Source organism: Zeus faber, assembly GCF_960531495.2.
Source record: "Zeus faber genome assembly, chromosome: 4".
NCBI classification, from domain to species: Eukaryota; Metazoa; Chordata; class Actinopteri; order Zeiformes; family Zeidae; genus Zeus; species Zeus faber.
The window spans coordinates 4,237,172-4,259,027 of record NC_137191.1 but is presented as its reverse complement, the minus strand read 5'-3'; the positions used below and the strand labels follow the sequence as shown (position 1 = coordinate 4,259,027).

Below are 21,856 nucleotides of genomic sequence, written 5' to 3'. Positions count from 1 at the left end.
GCGATCGTGTGCGCGCGTGCGTGTGTGTGTCTGTGCGTCCACACCGCAGCTGTAATCCCAACGAGCCCACAAGAGCTGACACACACACACACACGCACACACGCAGAAATGGAAAAAGAAGCTGAGAGCAAACCCCAAAAGACAGGGACGGACGAACCCATAAACGCAGAGCAACCTGCTTCATATCACGAGACGGCACCGTTTTGTTTTGATTCATTTTTTATTTTTATTTTTAATCCACATATTTCACAACATCACCGAAGATCCATGGAGGTGCTGATGAGGACGAGCACAATACTGATGTCACAGCCTTTAACATCATCACCGAAAGCGAGAGAGCGAGAGAGAGAGCGAGAGAGAGGGAGAGAGAAGAGAAAAAGACATTTTAACATTTGTCGTCGTCGTCGTCGTGTTGTGGGCTTGTGCGCCCAGGCAGGCACTTTACAACCAGGTCGTCAATGCGAGGGGGGCGGTGAGGTAGGCTTTGGTGGAGGGAGGGAGGGAGGGAGGGGTGGGGGTCGATCATAACACAGTAATGAAGACGACACCGTAGGCCGTTCATTTGGTCCGTCAATACCTGCGTACAAGTGGACGCTCCACCCTTCGCACTGCGGCCAAAGACGCTGTTGTATTTTTTTTGGGGGGGGGCTACTGCTTTCACGGGATCGGTTTCCAGGGTCAAAAGGGGGAAAGTCCGACCTCCTCCGTGCTGAAAAGGCCTCGCTCATGCAAGCACAGCTACTGTACATTCCATCAGGTTAACGCTCACAAAACATTGAAATTAGACTCACACTCCGACTCAGATTGGTGCTCGGAGAGGCATCACGTTGGCGCGATATTGGATTTTCAAAATTCTATTGAGTGGCACTGCGTCGTGTCGTCAGGGGAAGTGGCACAGGGCGACAGAAACACACAACGATACAAATTAAAAAAAATTATAATAATAAGCACTTCATATGTAAAAAATAAAAATAAAAAAAATAAAAAAATCAATGGATACAAACCGATCACTGAACAAAATCAGATGGAAAACACACCATTCACCCCACGTTGTTGTTAACGTATGAAATCTAGTGTTAAAGTGAATGAGTGCAGAGCAGAAATGACCAGTGGCGTCCCAGGAACCAGATCACGCTTCAGCAAGAGAAAGCGACAATCAGTCAACAAACAAACAACGAAATCAGTCAAAGCGAGACCGTCTGCTCTCGCACACGTCAACAACCCGACACCAGAACAAAAATATGCATACCCTATATAGAAAAACCACAGAATGTAGCCCCAGCGCCTGATAAAAAGCTAACCTCGGTCCATGGGCGCGGTGGATCCCTCACTCTGTCTCACTGCACCACATCACGGACGTCAACACATCAATGTGATAAACATGGAGAGAGAAAGTAGCTTCCCTCGCCAACTCAACCCCCTGAATGAAAAACATAAGACGAATACCAGGAAGCCAAGCCGACACTCATTTAAACCTCCCGAAGGTAAACCTCCCAAAATCCCCCCCCCCCCTCTCCCTCTCCTCGCCATCCACTCTACCCTCCTCCCCGGCTCCCTCTCCTGCTCCGCCTCCCTCACTGCTTGTGTCCGTTGGGGTTGGTCCTCTGCTGAGCGTGGCAGGGGTCCAGGGACTCCTTGGTGGCCCCTCCGTAGACGTCCACGTCCAGGTCGGTCCAGGGGGCAATGTTGCCCAGCGCCGCAGAGCTGCAGTCGGCCAGCGCCGCCACCTCGGCCGGTTTCAGCACCCGGTCCCACAGGTTGAACTGGGACAGCTCGCCCACCAGCGCCTGGGAGGCGTCGAAACGCCCACCCAGCGTGTCCTGGGGGGGCAGTTGATATTGTTCATACGGTTAATATGTAATAAAAGTTAATATGACACGTACCCCTCACAAAGTACCAATACCCCCACACTACTCGAGTAAAAGTGAAAGCACCACATTGACGTTTTCTACTGAAGCAAAAGTCTGCACGTTCTTGCTCTTAAATGTACCTCATTGAAGCACTAAAAGTAAAAGTACTTGTCATATCCAGTTCCCATATCCAGGGGCAAATTCACTGGTTCATCCATTTGAGGTTGAATCGTTTGAACTTTGACCTTTTGAAGTGCTTTCCATCAGAACGCAGAACCGAAACGATTTCCTGCATTTACGGCACTGTATCACAACGATGGGCTGGGGAGAAGAACCGGGAACAGAGATGTCAGTCCTGCCTCTGCTTGTCCTCCGCTGCTCTTCCTGCTTTATCTCAGGCACATGACGCTTACACCGCCGGGTCTGGAAAGAGCTGTTTTTTTTGGGGATCCCAGCAGGTAATGTCCCACTGACATGGAACATTTCCTATCTAACAAGATCACCCTCGTCCAAAAGTGTCACTTTGGATGGGGGACCTAATGCTACCACAAACTGGGGAAATATAAAAGAGATCAATGGGGGGAAAAAAAGAAAATATAAAGAAAAAACAATTAAGGACACCACTATCTCAAATTGAGATTGTGGGGTCCTTAATTGTCTTTTCTTTTTCTTTTCAATGGGGAAAAAAAAAGAAAAAACAATTAAGGATGCCACAATCTCACATTGTGGCATCCTTAATTGTTTTTTATTTAATTTTCCCCATTGATCTCTTTTATTTTTTGATTCCAAATATTATTTGCAATCAACCGATTCTCATTTATTCATCACCAGAGGGACTTCCCATTGGTTGGCATAGTACTAGGATGTTGGAATTTTTTGGGGGGTACCGTATATCTTTCATTGTAAGATTCCCCATTTTGGCTGATACGGTCATACTCGCGGCCGAAAGCAAATCACACCTACGTGGACATGATGGTTGATGGACGGAGGAACGCGATTGCTCGCATTCTATTGGAACTCGCGTTTTGGTAAATACATAAGCGTGTTGGAACATCCGACTCCTGGTGAGGGGCGCGGCATCATTTGATTGGAGATATCTCTCCAGCTGGCAGTGAATCACCTCGCACCCTCACAGGAGATGGTGAGACGCATTCCTCCCCCGGAGCCGGCTCCTAATGACATGTACTTCGGAGGTGCAGTCTCCTCCACAAATATAGTTTTTTTGGTTTTTTTTTTTATGCCCCGTGATGCTGAGGGGCCATCAAAGGCGCTTGAGGGCGGTGAAATGACACCAGGGCTCAGAGACTGTTCTAATATTCTGTGCCTTTCATAACACAGGTGTGTTCCTCCCGAATGAAGATAAAAGAGACACACCATCACAGTTCTCTATCAATCTATCTATCTATCTATCTATCAATCAATCAATCAATCAATCAATCAATCTATCTATCTATCTATCTATCTATCTATCTATCTTATTACCTATCTACCTACATACCTACCTATCTAGCTCGCTATCTATTATCCATCCATCCATCACATCTATCCACCCATGCGACATCCATCCATGTCTCCATCCACCCACCCATCTATCCATTCATCCACGTGTCTGTCCATCCATCCATCCATCCATCCATCCATCCATCCATCCATCCATCTATCCATCTATCCATCCTCCATCTTTTCATTTGTCTACCCACCCATCCATCCATCCATCCACCCATCCATCCATCCATCCATCCACTCACCCAACCATCCCTTCATGTGTCTATTCACCCATCCATCTATCCATGTATCCATGTATCCATCCATCCACCCATCCATCCACCCACCCATCCATCCGTCCACCCATCCATCCACCCGTGCTTCTCACCTGCTCCTGGCCCAGTATTAGCACACCTCCAGGCTTGATGGGGTGCCAGGCGGCCAGTCCCTCCCCCCGTCCCTTCATCTTGCCTCCCTGGTAGGCCTTCCACACCCCGTCCCTCAGGGTCCAGCTCACACAGATGTGCTGCCACTCTTCCTGCAGCAGCGACAGCGGCAGCTGAGCGACCTGGAGAGACAGAGGAGCACGGGGCGTCACGGACCTTTGTGCTCGGTTTGCTCACATCCGTGCATCCCGGTTGAAGTACAATAGGTGGCCTCGCCTCACTTTGGAGCCCATGAGGAGGGGTGTTTGATATCTATGTGCAGCTCTGTGTTGTTATTTCTATATAACATATCTCTCTGCTATATACCCTATATATCTATATACAGTATACTGTATATCTCTGCTGTCATTTCTCATTAGCTCTTTAAAAAAGTAATTTAGTCGCCTACAGAAATTAAAACAAAAGAAACTGTGGTATTTTTTCCACAATGAGTTTCGTGGTCCCGTAATTTATTTTACTCGTGCTCGTGAAGATTGGAATTTTCTTGCAGAGGAGAGAGTTTTCACAACCACCCATGTAGTAAGTAGCAATGGTCCTCTTACTTCTTAATGTCAGTAACTGTGATGTAGTTCAGGTTCCCAACACCGTCTATGGGTAAACACTCTGCTGCTATTCTTCTCCCCACAGACCGTCTACCTTGTCATTGATGAGCAGCTCCACAGGGTTGTGGATGCCCTGCAGCAGCACCAGCTCGTTGGGCTGCCCCGGAACCGAGTAGGAGAAGGGGGTCCCGATCCCCCCTTCCTTGGCCTTGAGCCAGACGCAGGCAGTGAAGGCATACATCTCCGGCATCTCTTTCCTCACGAGGCCGTACATGTAGTTGGTTCGCATCGGGAAGGACAGGACGAAGCCGTCGGGGAACGATGGCTCCGTCAGCGCTGGGGGGAAAAACAGGGGAGCGAGAGGGATTATGAAAAGATGGGGACGCGGGTTTGGATTGGAAAGGAGGATGGACGGACACATAAAACCACACACACAGCGGCTGGCACATATTCAAGCCCTTCATTAGCCAGTTTAATCTTCAGTGCCTTGCTCTAGGATGCTTTAAGACTTAAATCACGCCCCCTCCCCGCCCTTCCAGCTCGTGCCATTTGCCTGCCGCTCCATTAATAAATAAGAGCAGAACCAGAGCTTGCCAGACAATTTGGAAGCCGGGAAAAAAAAACTATCTTTTGTTTTCTCCTTTGCAACCATTAACTACTCTCCTCGACGTCCTCCGTGCGGCCTCCAGCTCCATTCCAAAAAATAAATTGAACTCTGGCTTTCTTCCAGTGGCTGCAGCCTCACCTTATATCCCGCAGCGCCTCTGCGCCTCCGCTCTCGCTATTGATGCTCTAAAAGCATCAATAAAGATGGATGTCAACGTGTGCATCAAGAACTCTCTTTGTTGAACTCAACACTTTGAGTCATTTTGAAGTAGATTTTTGAAAAGTTCCTGTATCTGATGAGCTCTCAACGTCCATTCAGCACTCACTTCACTGCCTACTTGGCCAAATCCTTTACGTTCATCTCTTACCCCCCCCACCAGGCAAGCATGCACGCACGCACAAAGTCACGCACAAAGTCACTCAACACACACACACACACACACACACACACACACACACACACACGCACGTCTACTCTCCTCTGGTGCGGGACTCACTGTGCTCCAGCTCGGTGAGCCGGTGGTCCACGGCGTCTAAGCCCTTGTTGATGTTCTCACGGTGGCCCTGGCTCTCCTTCTTCATCGTCTGCCGCTCCTTCTCGAGCATCTTGATCTTCCTCTCCAGTTCGCCCTCCAGGTCCTCTACCTTCCGAGTGCCCTTGCCGCGGCCCAGGGGTCCCTGGGAGGGCGGCCTGGGGGCCGCAGGGGGGCGACGGCCAGCTGAAGGGGCCGCCGCTTCCCCCGTCGAGGGTTGCAAGGGAACCACTCCCACCGATGGGGGGGTCTTGGCACTTTTGCTGCCGCCAACGCTGCTGCCGCTGCTGCTGCCGGTGGTAGTGCCAGCACCACCTACGCCCATGGAGGTGTCGGTGAGATTGAGTGCGGCTGGACCGATCTCTGCCTGCAGTGTGGGGGTTTGGGGGTGTGAATTAAGATAGGGGGATAGGAAGGGTAAAAAAAAAAGCTAAAAATATTTAAAAACATTCACTAGATTGGAGGAGCTTGTCATGTCCAGGCTCAGATAGAACGACCCAGGGGGTGGAGATAATGAGTGAAGCTCTTTCAAACAGCTTGGACGGTTCACTTCAGGACTTGGATGGAGCAAAGAAAAGGTGGCAGGACTTTTGCTTTCTGAGCGTAGGGAATTTCAGACAATTTTTATGTACCACGATATGTAAAATCCCAAACCTGCGGTTGAATATAATGAACTTGATTGAAAGCATGACATTAGACGATTGGAGTTGCCAATTTCTCTTAAATTAACACTTAGAATAAAACATACTGTATATAAAATAATACATATTTCAGAACGAATAACCAAGATAGAAAATGTATTTGTTTATTAGTCCTTCTCATCATATTCAATTTAGAGTCTAAAATTATAATGACGTGTTAATTGTACTATTATTGTATTGACTTTAAATAACAACATGACATTCATATATTATTGATTATATTATTGATTTATCGCCTGGCCATACCCATAGTGGTACACTCATAGAACTTAAAAGCAGTGTTGGGTCTAGTTGTTGGTTCCAGTCCACACACAGAGTTCAGAGAGATTGAATAGAGAGGTAATAGTCGATAGCAGAAGAGAGGGGTGAGGTTTGTGTGTGTGTGTGTGTGTGTGTGTGTGTGTGTTATTATGGCTGCGAGATCGAAGATAAAATGCACGCTTAGTTGCTGAGGTAGCACTGGATCTCTTGATGTCCAGAATATAAATTCTCACCAAGTGAGACAACCTTGCAACAGACTCTGCTGGGAGAGGGATGCTAGGAATGTGTGTGTGTGTGTATGTGTGTGTGTGTGTGTGTGTGTGTGTGTGTGTGTGTGTGTAGAGGTGTGTGTGTGTGCGTCTGTGTACACATAAAGTATATCTGTTTATTATTTTTCTCTCTGCATATTATCGGTCTACCCCTCTCTCTCTTTATCAATTTGACACAGGCTAGGGATCATCATGGTCTCTCTTGCTCTCTCCCTCGCTCTCTCTCCCTCTCTCTCCCCCTCCCTATCACCTTCTCTTCTGTCCGGCTAACCTCATCTTTTATTCATATCTCTCTGCTGTCTATTCTGTCGGATATGGAGGTAGAGGATGTCGTGTGTGTGTGTGTGTGTGCGTGTGTGTCTGTGTGTGCCCGGGGTAGTGTTTGGTGTTGAAAATATATACATTCCTGCATACAAACATGTATTTTTTTTTCAATACAAAAAACATGTTTACATACAGTATGTAAAAACATTTAAATATATATATTCCCCTCTAAAAGGAGGAAGAGTGTGAATGTCAGGTCTCCAAAGATGATCAATACAGCTTTCAAAGCCTTTGTTCCACTGGGGAATTGTTAGATTTTCGAGCGGAACCTGGAATGCACAGAGGTTCTATAGGGACTGTGCTAGGGCTGGGCAATGTACAGATAAAATATCAATATTATTGTGTATAAATGTTGTCTTTAAGGAGCATTACAGTAAAGTGATGCAATTTTCTGTTCTAGCTGTTTTAATCGACGCCTCTACATGCTTTTTGTCATTAAATCCACATTTAAAGCATCTAACCCTTCTTCATCTAACCCTTCAGCCACCTCTGTGGATGTCTGCAACACATTTTTCTGTATTTTTCTGAGAAAATTGACAATATACAATGATATACAGAATATGCATGAATCACTGGATGTTTTGGCAATTTTACCCCCCAGATTTCTCAGAGGTCTAGGAACCCTAGCTGCATTTTATTTTAATTATATCTTTTTTTTTTTTTTTTAATCTGTGAGGCACTTATATAGTTATATAGTATAATAATAATTATTATTATTATTATTTTTAGCACGATTATTGTTATTATTATTATAGTTGTTGTTGTTGTTGTTATTATCATAATTATCATTATTATTATTATTATTGTCTTTCTTGTGTACGATATTGAGATATTAGATGTTTTCACCCAGCCGTAATCTGCTCATATCCTTTCTTGCAACAGGTTCTTTAAGAAGATGGAACGGTTGCTGTTATTATGATTGTTACCTCCAGCTTCTCGATGCGGTCCTTCAGGTCCATGATGGCTCTCTCCAGCTCCTCCACGGCCCGGGCGGTCTGCAGCTGCGCCGCCGCCGAGGACGAGCTCACTTCGTCCCCGGCCATGAGGCGTCGGCTGCCGGTCCACACGCCGACGCTCCGCTCCGGGACGCTGCGCTCCTCCTCCAGGCCGCTCTCACACTCGCCCAGCTTCCCGGTCAGCTCCCGGATGGTACGCTGGTCCATGAGGATCTGGTCGTTCTGCTGGAGAACCATCTGCCGGAGCTCCTCGGCGGTGGTCCGCAGGTAGCTCCAGTCCTCGTCCTCGTCCCCGGCCTCGTACAGCGGCTGGTCGGCCTGGGCGCCCCGCTGCCTCAGGCTCTTGGGCTTGCAGTCCCCCGCGGGCACCGGGGTGCAGATCAGCCGGCTGAAACCGAACTGCTTGGCGGACCCTCCGCCCGTCACAGCCCCGGGGCCGAGCTCGTTCAGGGACGGCACCTCCAGGCCGCCGCCCCCGAAGCCGTCCGCGCCGCCGTAGGACCCGGCGCCGTGGAGAGCGCCCAGCGGGCCGGCGTGGGCCACGGCGGGCCCCGGGGCGAGCGGCTCCTGCGCGCCCTCGGAGCTCAGCGTCCCGTTGTCGGCCCCGCCCCCGGCGCGTCTCCGCGGGTACACGCTGGCGACGATACAGATCACGGCGCCGAGGAAGGCCACGGTGCCGGCGGCCACCAGGACCACCACGAACTTCATGCCGGAGCACGGAGGGGGTCAGGCGGGGAGGGAGGATGGGCTGGAACGGGGTCTAATCACCTGCACGGCGCGCGGTGTGAGCCTTGGAAATAGATTCGAATAAAATGAAATAAAATGAAATAAAACGTTTTCTTCCCCCACCCCCAGAAACGTTGAGCCGCAGCCGGTTTGGTTCGCTCTCCGGGGGACGCGCCACTTTCGCGTCCTGTCCAGTGAAACGTGCGTGAAACGGGCTCCGCCGCTCTCGTCTCCCCTCCTCCGCCTTTCCGCGCACTGAGGATGGAGAGACGACCGGGGGGCTTGTGCGCATGCGCCGCGCAGCATCACCGCGCGTTAGAAGAGGATGCTGGTGGTTGTGAGCGGGCCCGTGGGTGGAGCGAGGGTGGAGGGGGTCCCACGCGAGTGATGTGGCCGCGTTTAAACGCCGAGCCACTTGCACAAACTCGGGAGTCGGTGTTATTTTTTTGTTTTGATTCTCGTCTCATTTCTGTTTGGGTTCCTGGGTGTTCCCGCCCGCTGACACATGCGCCTGCAAAAGGGAAACCTCAGCCGTGCGCCCCGCGCCGGGTGCGTTACGAAGGGGATTCTCTTACGAAGGGGATTCTCTTACGAAGGGGATTCTCTTACGAAGGGGATTCTCTTACGAAGGGGATTCTCCGGCCTCGTTCTCCCTCGGTCACAACCTCTGAGGGCCAAACCAACAGGGCCCCGCGGAGGACGCCGGCGGGTCCGTGCGGGTTTTCTCAAAGATTATACTCTAAGTAAGCCGGCTTCACAGGGCGACCGGTGACACAATAAGATCACAAGCGTTTCGCAATTTCAATTTTGCAATTTCGGATAACCTTGTCTTCGAAGCAAATCGGCTCCTAGGGCCATTTGAGGACAATTTCAAATAGGCCGGGGTGGTGTAATTTTAATACGGCACCTATTTAGAGCTTAAAAAAAAGACATACATAACCAAATTGAAAGATAAATCAACAGACACGTTTGTTTGTATACCACCAAGTCAATCAAATTCACACACCCTCTCTCTTAGACACACACACACACACACACAATTTCAATGAGCAGTTTCTATCACTTTTCTCCACAACAAGATTTATGTTTTATTCATATCCATCCTTCAGTCTGAGAGAACCAACAAATTGCTTGCACTTGCTTTTACGCATGATGCGCGCGCACACACACACACACACACACACACACACACACACACAAACCTATAAATCTAAACCTTTGAAAAATCCAGATTCATCAATCCAGCCAACTGGCACAGTCTGAATCTCAATGTGATATTCTGGGATTTATCTGGAAAAACAAACAAGTGAGGTCAGCCCTCCCAGGGGTGCTGACCTCACTACGCCCTCCAGCAGGAGGAAGGCCGCTGGGACAGTGTGTCAAAAAAAGACCAAACAGCGCCATCCTGTGTAGACGTATCCCCTCCAGAGATGAATAACGTATCTGATCTAATCTGGTAATGGCATGTACTAAGAAAAGACTGAGGCAGCTCAAGGACTTATATACAATATTCCTAGATGCAAGTAGTGTTGAGTCCACCCAAGGTGAGACAAGGACAGAGTCCAATTTCAAACTTCACCTACACGGCGTCAGATGAGACAAGATAAGTCAAATAAGTAAAAGGGGAACTATTTTTCAACAAGCTTTTAATGAAAAGCCTTGTACAATGAATGCACAGAAAGCAACAACAGTAACGGGTAACATGACACTGAATACATAACCTGTACAATAAGGGTTTGCAAAACATGCTTCAGAAGTTCAGATACATTACAATGCCAATGTTACCAGCAATACAATTCACATAATTCAAATTAGCATCAAACGAGACGAAAAAAACTGCAGTCTTGACAAAGTAAAATTCATCAGTCGGAGTTTCCCTTCCAAATCAAACGCATATTGGACTACTTAAAATAAAATGTAAAACAGAGGAAACAAAATACAAGTGTAAATCACATTTACAACATTATGCATAATTCAAAAGAGTATTCAAATACAATACAAAGGGTGGTAGGGAGTCACATCTGAAATGCACGATTTAATTCGTTCATCAACTACTCTAAAACAAAGCAGAATCCTTCTTTTTTTTCCCCCTCCTCCCCCATTGAGCGCCACATCTATCACTTAAAATTACATTACACATATAAGTGAAACAATTTCATAGCAAAATAACAAGTTAAGAAATGAATATTAAAAAAGAGGAGTTAAATCAAGAGCCCTATTAGAGAGAGAGGCCACAAAACTGATTTGTGCTACCCCGTCAGATCAGCTGTTGAAAACATTATTGAGCGGTTGAAAACATCGCACGAGTCTCTTCTATTTACCATTTAAAGGTTTACAATACGACGTGTTCAAAGTTCTATCCCAAACTTCAAATACTTCCACTTGGAGAACAAAAAAAATATATCCTTAATTTCAGTGTTTTTATTTTTTTATTAATATAATATCACTCTGTAAACCTCGAAATTAGCCAGGATTCAGGAGCGTTTGGATTTGCACTCGTCCTTTTGAACCATATTACACCAAATGTTTTTTTATGAACTTTGAATTTCTTATTCAGATTCCACCTCGCCAATCACAATGTGATTTCCCCCCAAAAAACAGTGAATATTTGGCTTTGGGATAAAACTCTTTGCAAGGAGAGTATTGACAAGGTATGACGACTGGAACCATCTGCATGGCGCGGCAGGAGAGCAGGCGACACCTTCCTCGCCCACGCATGAGAGACACACACAGAGAAAGAGAGACACAGAGAGACGGAGAGAGAGGAGAGGGACACAGACAGAGAGTGAGCGTGAGAGAGAGAAAGAGAGAGGGAGAAGGCGGGGGATGGAGAGAGAGAGAGAGAGGTAGGATAGAGAGCGAGAGAGAGAGACGGTATTGCTGTTTGAGATAGGTCATCTCTGCACCCTGGAGTTTTAAGGCAAATCAGATGTGATTCAGAAGATTATTTTATTGTTTTTTTATTTGCAGTACGGTGGACACCGAGCGGGGGGGGACGTCGCCCGCCGTGCCACGCGGCAGAACAGAGCGGCGATAAGGCAACACATTCGGAAGATTTTAAATATCGGAAAACACACATGGACACACCAGACACGGAGAGGCGGGAGGATCCTTGGAGACGGCGGGTAGCACCGGATAACGGCCGTGGCTGTTTATAAGTTAGCGGGTTTTAAATGCAGCGCTTTCAAGTAGTTAGGCTGAGCTCAGTATATGAGCTGGCGGATAAGGACCAGCGGACGACCCCCCCTTCTCAGCCGTTATGTGCCGGAGCTCTTAGCGGGGGCCACCCCGGGGTCGAGCTCGGAGGCGCAGGCTCGAACCAGCGTCTCAGAGAAGTAAGCGTCGAGACGCTGGTGTTTTGGGCGCAATGCGGACGCTGCTACGTTCTTGGCTGGGAATGCAACTGCCTGGTCGATGTTTGGCCGGGAATCATTTCTCACCACAACAGGACCGGGCGGTTGTGACCGTACTATTTTATCTCGTACGCGGTCGTTTGCTTTGTTTTAACCCCAGGCATCCAAGACTTGCAGATCCTGGAGATGAGAATGGAAATAGAACGTTATGCATTAGCACATGAAGCATTTTATGCTTCATGTGCTACTACTGTATTTGTATTTAATATCCCATTGTGTTGTGGAAAAAGCCAACGTGTCACAGCGCCTGACGCAGACGTTTAGATCAGCTGTTGGTTGCCAAGACTGACAAAAAATGGTGGGCGAGTTTTAATCATTTACTAATTGAGTCATAATGATTGTATATAATTATCCATATTTCAATGATCTCATTTGCTTCACCATTTAAAGTTAATTAAAGCACCAGGATCACTCGTTTTTCCTTGGTGGTTCGTAACAGTGGTATACCCACTTATTGTTTTTTTTTCCTTTTAACTACATGAAAACTGTCTGACAAACTTGTCTACGTCATGAAAGTCCTCGCAAGTCTGACATAACGTGGCTCCCCAAGCGTGGGCTCTCTCTACGGAGGGAACGACTTTCACAGGAGCTCCCGTTACAGGAGGATGCTTGCAGCGGCACTCAAACGGCGCTGATCCTCTGAGCACCGCTTGCTACGTTGCCACCTTCCACTCATCGCATGTTGAATTCTGTGGCGAATCATGGATGGTTAGTTTGTTTTCTTAAATGACACTGAATATTTCAAGACGATAAAAATGAGTGAAAAGCTTTCACCGCCCCCCGCCCCCACCCCAGCACACATCCAGCGTACAGAGTCAAATTATTTTGGAGGATCCAGAAGTCTTGAAAACGCCAGAGGGAGTGTGCCGGAGTGACCGCTGAGGCCTGCGGCGCTGTGGACTTATGTGGATAGGGTCTGGGCGGCCCAAACTCAGAGACCTTCCTCCTCTTTTCCATCACCGCACTGAGCAGACATCAAATTAATGGGGTCATTGTGGGAGAAATGCACCCCCACTCCGGATCTGGGAGAAAAGCTCCACGCTTAAAGGTCGTAAAAAACAGCAAGGGTCGACTAACTGGAGCGAGAAAAGAAAAGAAAAAAAAGCGCTTCTAGAGAATCCACTGACCACGACAACAGAAGCACCAGAATGCTGCGCAAAACCGGGCGGAAGCCGTTCTTTCAGCGGTCCCTCTTGGTTCTCACAAGCCAGAACAAAGCTTTGGAGGGGCTATAAAAGACCTGTTCAGTGGCTCTCGGTTCCCCTCCAGGAAAGCCCTCCGGAGTCGCCCAAAACAGCTCAAATGTGGCACAAGACGGAGGCCAGGGAAACCAAGCGGCACGTGGTCGTTATAATCACCAACTTAAAAACCAGGCCAGTTTAGAGTCTTGGCGGACATTGCAGGAGCGACAGAGGTGGGTGTGCGTCATTTGACGCAGTGAAGCAAACGAAACAAAGCAAGCGAGAGCAGCTTTGACATCAGACCGAGCCGCTGCGTTGTCTCTGGGGTGCGTGCACGCAAGCGCTCGTTCAAATGTATTCGTCTGAGCCTTTGGGAGGAACCACGTAGAAGAATTTGCTTTTCAATTGCAGTCAAGCAGGTCACACTGACATTGCTGTGTTGACGCAACGTGTCTGACGGCAACTGTGCAAGTGCGAAAACACACCACCGGTTTGATCGCTAACAAGTTAGTTGGACTCCTGGGGGGGAGGGGGGAGGGGTTTGGGTAATAGGCTAAATGCCCGAAGGCAGTAAACACAAACCCTCGGGGCAGAGCTTATATCAAAATAGCATCCTTTCCTTTCATTTACACTAAGTGTGCTTGATAACATTCCCCCGCAGCACAGGTTGGTGGGAGTTTTAGTTTTTGGACAATAACTATTACACCAAACAAGCGTAGCGCAGCATGCCCGAAGTAACAAGAAAAACAAAACAAAACGTTTCCAACCGAGTTTGGAAAGAGTCTCTTAAAAAGTCAGTGCTGTGCAAGTGAACAAAATATGGCAATTTAAGTGAAAATGGAGGGCGTATTATCTACCCCCACCCCCCATGTGGAATTTATACACCTCTATTCCAAAAATATGCTCTTATATGATAATTATTCAATGGCTGGGCGGTTTAAAATGACACTTCATTGATCATCAGTATGGACGTTGAGAGGAGCAGGGAAGAAGGGACCAAAGTGGCAACATTGGCAAGATTCTTTACAACCTCCTACCCTCTCGTCTTCTTATGGCTTGGGAGAGGAGGGCTCTTCAGTGGCGTCGCCAGGGATGGGTGGGGTGGCGTTTTCGGAGGTGGCAGCGGAGGGGGAGGCTGGGCGGGAGGAGTGGGAGGGGAACTCCTTTATGGTGACCGTGAGCAGGTTGGTGGTGACATCGGTGACCACCACATCCTCGCAGCTCGGTGCCATCTCAGGTCTCCAGTCCGGGTCGCCCTCGGCGGGGACCCTCTGGGGCTCACCGGGAGGGGAGGAGAGGGGTGGGGAGGCCGGTGGGAATGCGGACGCCTTGGCAGCGAGGTTGGGGCTTTTCTGGGGCTCTGAGTTTGGCTGGCTGGGTTTGGGTTGAGAACAGACCGGTGCCTGGGGAGTGGTGCTAGTGGCGGACCCTCCCGCAGAGGCAGCTGTAGCGGGCTGAGCAATGGCGGGAGATTTGCTGGAACCAGAGAGGGCGCAGGGCGGCTGGTGCCGGGAGGTGCTGGAGTCCCTGGGTCCAGCCCCGGAGCCCTGGACAGAGCAGAAGGACCCGGGCCCCGAGCACTGCAGCCCATAGGGCTTCCCGTACATGGGGAAGCCCAGCATCTTCAGAGGGGGCTGGAAGGGCCTGTAGGGGGCATCACCCTGCCGCTTCCCCACAATGCGGTTGCGGGACGGGATATTCTGGCGGCTGGTCTGAGCGCCCCGGCCGCCCCGGCCTGGCTTGTCAATGACCTTCAGGTTGAGGATGATGCGACCCCGCTTGACTTCGCGGGGTTTGACCCGACGATTGAGGATCCGGACGGTTTCTGAGAAGGGAGAGACGTGCGGACGGGAAGGAAACCCGCCGGGGCCGGAGAAGGGCGGCGCCGTGGGGTCCGAGCGAGGCAGAGGACGCCGGGACATTCGGTGGCAGCGCCGAATGTCTTTTTTCAGCTTGTGGGTCGCCGCCAGGGAGTTGAGTTTGGGCGAGGGAGCCGTGGCGGAGGAAGAAGAAGAGGAAGAAGGAGCTGAGGAAGGAGGCGGCGGACGGATGGAGGCAGAGGGGCGGCGTGTGCTCTGGCGAGGGCTTGAGGTTGCCGCACTCTTCTCCCCTTTCTGAGCACGAGCCTGAGGAAGGAGACAGGAATTGATCGAGTGTTTTCTATGAAAAGGACCTGTTTGCGTGTGGTCACATCTTTCACTGAAGCAGGTTGCCTGGAGGAGAATCTGTCCCATTTCCGTCTGGCATCCCCGGCTGAATAGTCTTCAGAAAGGGGGATAATACTAAAATACGTAAGTAGTAGTACTTTATTATATAACAGGAAGTTGTATTTTTCTGAGATAACTTTTTATTTTTTGAAACCTACATTTCTGGGCCATTGAATACCCCAGAGGTGGCGCTGAATTTTAATATCCGGCCTCACCTCTACATAAAGTACCACAACACATTAAATGTCTCGCTGTCTAGTGTTAAATTCACAATGGCCACCTTGTTCCCTACATTCAACTTTTGCTATTTCTTGTGGTTTTCTCAGATCAAGTGAGCATGCACATGACAGCAAGCTGAGACTGTCACAGAGCTTACCCTGAATTGACACTATAAATATAATTCTCACAATTTCCCCACTAACACAGATCTTTTAAATGTCAGTGCTTCATCCTGTTTTCTTGTGCTATGTGTGTGTGTGCATGTGTGAACCAATTCAGAAGAAAAAAAAAAAAGAAGAAAAAAAAAATCGAATGGGTCATTTTTTTACCTGTGCTGCAACGCAGTTCCAGTAAAACGTTTTAAAATTAAATTAAAAATAAATTTAAAAAAAAGTCCCACACAGCTGCTGCAATCACAACTTTCGACATGAATCTTACAACACAATAGGTATCAATCACAATTTGTTTATTTAACACTTTAAACTTTTTGGCAAAATGGCAGGCTTTTCCTCCATCTATAAAGTGTGTCAATTAACACCAAATACAATGAATATATACCAATGATTGATCTATATAACCGATCACCAATAATTGGATTTCAAAGCTATGAAGAGTACCTTCATGACAAGGGTTTTGGGTTTGGGACCGCGTTTCTTCGGCCCGTGCATCTCTCGTTCACGCTCCCTAATAAAAAAAAAAAAAAAAAAACAACAACAAAAAACAAGGGTTGACAGAGAGCAGATTAACAGATAGGAGAACACCAAGGTTTCCAGATCACATTGAGCCAAGGACTTCCTGGAGAGGGAGATATGGGTCACGCCAAAGAAAATAGCTCATTCCACTGTTTCCCCGCCGTGGATATTTAACTAACAGGGAACACTTGTCTTCCATTTCCCCCGTCAACAATGAAACGTGAAAATAAATGCTAAACAAGAAAAATCACAATAGAGAGAAAATACATGTTTTTTTTACATAACTTGGTTACCATTAAACCCCTAAAGTCAGTTTGAGTGAGTAAATGATGTTCTTTAAAAAGAGCATGGAGCATTTAACAAATAAAAGTATGAGAATTTTCCATTTTCATGTCTCGGCCTGTGATGAGTCTTCAGGGAAAACAAATACTACATTTGAAAGACTTTTTGTAGTAGTCACTGTGTTATGTGAGAGAGAGAGAGAGAGAGAGAGCGAGCGCGAGCGAGAGAGAGAGAGAGCGAGAGGGATCAAAGACTCTGAAAACGGACGCGCTGATAGTTTTAAAGACACTTTCCAGACGCTCTGTGTGACCGTTTTTTTTTTTTAATTTCCTGTAAAGGTCGCAGCACTAAGCTCTGGAGTCGAAGCAGCAGCAGCAGAAGAAAGGATTGAGCAGACAGACAGGCAGAAAGAGGAAGGAGCAGAATCAAGAGTCGGAAAATGAACCCATTTTACCCACGAGGTAGAGTGTTTTTTAACTGCCACTGGTAGAATACTTACATACCACTTCTGAAAGCATGCGGAAAACATTACATTTTAACTAACTTGTGACTTGTGATGGAAAACCCCCTTTCTCGCTGCTCGTGCACATACGTTTGGGTCTGATGGGTCTACTAACACACAAACTGTGAAACAAGACAACCCAGTCAGTTTGTTGTGAGCTGCCTGTTTCAAACATACGTTGAGATTTGCGATTCCCTTCCTACACCATATGGGGCTTCATTAGAATTAGAACCGCCCGCCGTCTGAGTAACTCCACCCAAGGCTGGAGAAATAACGAGTGCCGCCAGGAACAGCTCTGTTGGCTTCACAGACCAGCACAAATCTTTTTGAAGAAAGAAGAATTAATACCAAAGGTCCGCGTAGAAACTGCAGACGATGGAAATGTTACCATTCAAAAATTCATTCTACTGCCTGTGGTGGACAGACTGTAGGCTGCGGCACGCCATCCGCTGCGCGTTTCTCCAAACAAAACCAATTAAAATTGTGCGTTTCTATCGCGGATGTACTTACTTTTATTTTCCGACGTCTACATGAGACCAAAACATGGGCCGTGACAGCCCCACCTGTTGGCTCACAGAACTAAACAGAGCGTCCTCTTCAAGACGGACTGAAAAACATCTTATTTGAAGTTCATTTTCTCGTATGTTCTAAGCAATAATGTTGCCCTGACAACCAAAACATTAATAATAGTGAAATGTCATCACTATAAACATCAGAAATACGTCTACTTTGTCTAATCACTGACCTGTGCTACGCTTTCACTTTTAAACCCAATTTACGCGGGATTTAGCGTTGACATATAGATGTCCTTTCATCCAAAAAGCGTTGGGTGGGAGTGATCCCCACTTAAGCAAGTGATTCCCAGAATACCTGAGTGGTCAATTTAACCAGACTCAACTTCATCTGGAATTAGATCACATCTGGTTCTCACTGGGTGGAGATCTGACACTTGCAAAGAGAAAAAGCCAGGTTACAGCTCAATGATCGCCATCATTACATTTTAGAGGCCAATAAAAAAAAAAGTCAAATAACAAATTCAAATAAACAATTTGATTTACATTTTTTGTCATTTTATGAATAAAACCTGTAATAATACATGTCTACCTCCCAAAGAAGAGCCACCGGGGCCATAAACAATTCGGGCAGACTGGTTTTATCAACACACCTGATGGAAACTATTTATTGCGAAATGGTTTCAAATTCCCCTTAAATTTGGATGCAAACATACGGTTGTGGAATCTAACGATTTCATCGCTAAAGATCCCAATCTGCTCGAATAACCAATAAGGTGATGACGTCACTGCGACAGCTCCGGGTATAAACCATTTTGGTCGTGTTGTTTTGTAGGTATGCGATTCCCTTATGAGGTGGCGGAGTGGCACTCACTTCTGCTCGAAGCCCAGGATCAGCCGGTCGTCCAGAATGTTCTCCTCCGGCTCCCAGGTGCTGTGCCTGTACAAAATGAAGCAGGACGTCAGCGGGGTGAGCGGCAAAGGATTGGGCCTGGATTCAAGTTTGACGGGGGGACGTGACGACTCGCTACGACCTCTTTACATACAACAAGACAACTGACCGGAGGGAGAAACGGCCATTCAACACATGCAGTACAAAGTGGTACTTACTTCAGTGCCCATCCTTTCCATTTAACTAGGTACTCAAGTTGACCCTGCAAAGAAAAGTTTGCAAAAAGGTTTATTTAAAAAAATATATATTATTATTTTGTAAGTTAACTTGGTTTTTGAAGTGTAAAACTCTGCACAGTGCTATCGTAATTCGTGAACTTTTACTTATTCAACCATTTGCGAAGACAGGTGAAGGTGCTATCAGACCGAAACTTTGATTAAATACGGGAATGTGAGCAGTAGACGACGTATTCACTTATTAAACACTACTACATTAAACACTTATGTTGGCTTCTTTACTGTCAAAAAATATTGAACAATCACAATAATGTTAAAAGTACTGACAATACAACTCATGTCTACCAAGTCTACGTTGACATTTCCTACTTTGTTCAACTTAAGTTATTTAATTTTTGTCAAATAAAATAAAAAAAACTCACCACCAACCGTTCTGTCATGGAGTGATGGTTATTTTGGGATATGTTATCGGTTCCAAGGCGATACAAACCTGGTGCCTCTGCAGGTATCACGGGTAAATCTAATGCTTTTTTAACTTATTTAAGGACTTGCAGACGCTCTGAAAACACTTCCTTCGAGTTAGATGCGCTTACAATTTGAAGCAAGCGTTCTTTACAGATCTGACGGCACAACACTGAAACATTCCGCCTAAATTCTCTAAAATAAAAATCTGACAAAATGTGCATGAAAGTGAGACCTCATTTCACATATCAGACTATTTAATATTATTTACTGCAAGATGCGTTTATACGGGTAACTGAATTCCCCCCAGGGAAGTAACAAAGTGTTATCTTGTGTTGAAAAAGGTTAATTCAAGGCATTTTAAGACTTATTTTAAAGGAGCAGCAGAAACCCTGTGGCGTTCATGACAACGTGTATTTCTTTCGAACCATCCACTCCAAACTGAGGGAATACGTTTCTCCCCCAGTTAGACAGCCCAGAAATCATTCGGGAAACCGGCATGAGGAGGTTATTGTTGTTGTTGTTGTTGTTGTTATAATTACTATTTTATTATTATTATTATTATTATTATTATTATTATTATTATCATCCACTCTTTCCATCGGGGCTGTTAGCATTTAGCTGTAGCTGCTGTTAGCTTGCAAGCACATCAGGCCCCTCCATTAGCTCCACTGTCTCCTTCTTTGTGTCCTAGTTGTTACTCTCAGCCTCAGTGTACCAGCCGCTTAGCGCTTGACCTCAATTAATATCAGTAAAAAACCACTGAATCAAATAGAAACACTAGCCCTGTACAGCACCGCAACGCTAAATAAACATGTCCCGTGTGTGTGTGTGTGCGTGCGTGCGTGCGTGCGTGTATGTATGTATGTATGTATGTATGTATGTATGTGTGTATACGTGCGTGTGTGTGTGTGGCGGACCCTGCCAGCCAACATCCCAGCACCAGGAAAGACGCGGGGTCTGCCGTACCTTGCGGACGCGGCGCTTCAGTATGGCTTCCGCGGCGAAAACGCGATCACCGACCGCGGAGAGCTCCATCTTTCATGCCCGGCTCCCGCCGACCTCGCGTCTCTGGGTCTCCGGCAAGGCGAGCAGCTTCTCCGGGCGGGTGGTCCGTGTTCCCTGGCCTGGAGCCGCCGGTCTGTGGGGCTGGCTGGGGTGCTACGGGCGGCGGGTGGAGGAGGCTGCGGCCGCACGGAGCCAGAGGCAGGGCTCGCCGCTCCGCGTCACGTGGCCGGCAGCTCCGGTCGTCATGGCAACGGCGATGACACGCGGGAAACGATGTGGAAAGGTCAAAGGTCAACAGGGATGGGCGCGGAAATAGGTCTCAGAGCTTTTACTGAAGTGGGAGTACAAATACCCTGACACACACCATCTATCCATCCATCTATCTATCTATCTATCTATCTATCTACCTGTCTGTCTGTCTGTCTATCTATCTATCTATCTGTCTATCTATCTGTCTATCTGTCTATCTATCTATCTATCTATCTATCTATCTATCTATCTATCTATCTATCTATCTATCTATCTATCTATCTATCTATCTATCTACCTACCTACCTGTCTATCTATCTATCTATCTATCTATCTATCTATCTATCTATCTATCTATCTATCTATCTATCTATCTATCTATCTATCTATCTATCTATCTATCTATCTATCTATCTATCTATCTATCTATCCATCCATCTATCTACCTACCTGTCTATCTATCTATCTATCTATCTATCTATCTATCTATCTATCTATCTATCTATCTATCCATCCATCTATCTACCTACCTGTCTATCTATCTATCTATCTATCTATCTATCTATCTATCTATCTATCTATCTATCTATCTATCTATCTATCTATCCATCCATCTATCTATCTATCTATCTATCTATCTACCTGTCTGTCTGTCTGTCTATCTATCTATCTATCTGTCTATCTATCTGTCTATCTGTCTATCTATCTATCTATCTATCTATCTATCTATCTATCTATCTATCTATCTATCTATCTATCTACCTACCTACCTGTCTATCTATCTATCTATCTATCTATCTATCTATCTATCTATCTATCTATCTATCTATCTATCTATCCATCCATCCATCCCTCCCTCCCTCCCTCCCTCCCTCCCTCCCTCTATCTATCTATCTATCTATCTATCTATCTATCTACCTACCTATTCATCCATCCATCCATCTATCTATCTATATATATATATATATTCTATAATCCTATATCCTCTATCTATGGTCTATCAGACGTTTATGTAAAACACACTGCCGTTGCCTTTAATGTGTTGACGTTGATAAGTGATTGTGTTGAGCCTCTGTAATGGATAGGAAGCAGGAGAGTTATTTATGGTGTTGTTTTGTGTTAAGATTTACATCTCTGCTGAAGTTTCATTGTCTCCAACCCGTTTTATTCCTTGTGTGTGTGTGTGTGTGTGTGTGTGTGTGTGCGCGTGCGCGTGCATGTGTGAGATGGGGGTTCAAATTACCATGAAGTGCACACAGTAAAGGAACAGGAGTGCACCACGTTGCCAGGGAATGCATCAGC

The 21,856-nt window shown here is 46.8% G+C and overlaps 2 protein-coding genes across 2 annotated transcripts; both read right to left on the bottom strand.

Moving 5' to 3' along the window:
- Window positions 1-1,574: 1,574 nt before the first annotated feature.
- On the bottom strand, window positions 1,575-8,681 carry nptxrb (neuronal pentraxin receptor b; the record flags this gene model as incomplete). Its single annotated transcript, XM_079998636.1, has 5 exons — window positions 1,575-1,820; window positions 3,724-3,903; window positions 4,418-4,659; window positions 5,427-5,829; window positions 7,944-8,681. The coding sequence occupies 5 exons, from the start codon at window positions 8,679-8,681 to the stop codon at window positions 1,575-1,577; spliced, it is 1,809 nt and encodes a 602-aa protein (XP_079854762.1).
- Window positions 8,682-12,586: 3,905 nt separating this feature from the next.
- Window positions 12,587-20,424, bottom strand: cbx6a (chromobox homolog 6a). Its single transcript, XM_079998530.1, has 5 exons — window positions 20,267-20,424; window positions 18,818-18,861; window positions 18,582-18,647; window positions 16,337-16,403; window positions 12,587-15,419 (listed from the first exon to the last, which is right to left on the bottom strand). Exons 1-5 carry the CDS (start codon window positions 20,333-20,335, stop codon window positions 14,343-14,345), a joined length of 1,323 nt encoding a protein of 440 aa, XP_079854656.1. The 5' UTR covers window positions 20,336-20,424; the 3' UTR covers window positions 12,587-14,342.
- Between the last annotated feature and the right edge of the window lie 1,432 nt (window positions 20,425-21,856).

Excerpts from the sequence above, each read along its gene's own strand:
- cbx6a (XM_079998530.1), bottom strand. The coding sequence starts at position 20,335 with ATGGAGCTCTCCGCGGTCGGTGATCGCGTTTTCGCCGCGGAAGCCATA. Across the intron at positions 16,404-18,581 it reads ATCCTGGGCTTCGAGCAGAA|GGAGCGTGAACGAGAGATGC; the intron begins GTGAGTGCCACT and ends TTTTTTTATTAG. Across the intron at positions 15,420-16,336 it reads CCAAAACCCTTGTCATGAAG|GCTCGTGCTCAGAAAGGGGA; the intron begins GTACTCTTCATA and ends CTCCTTCCTCAG.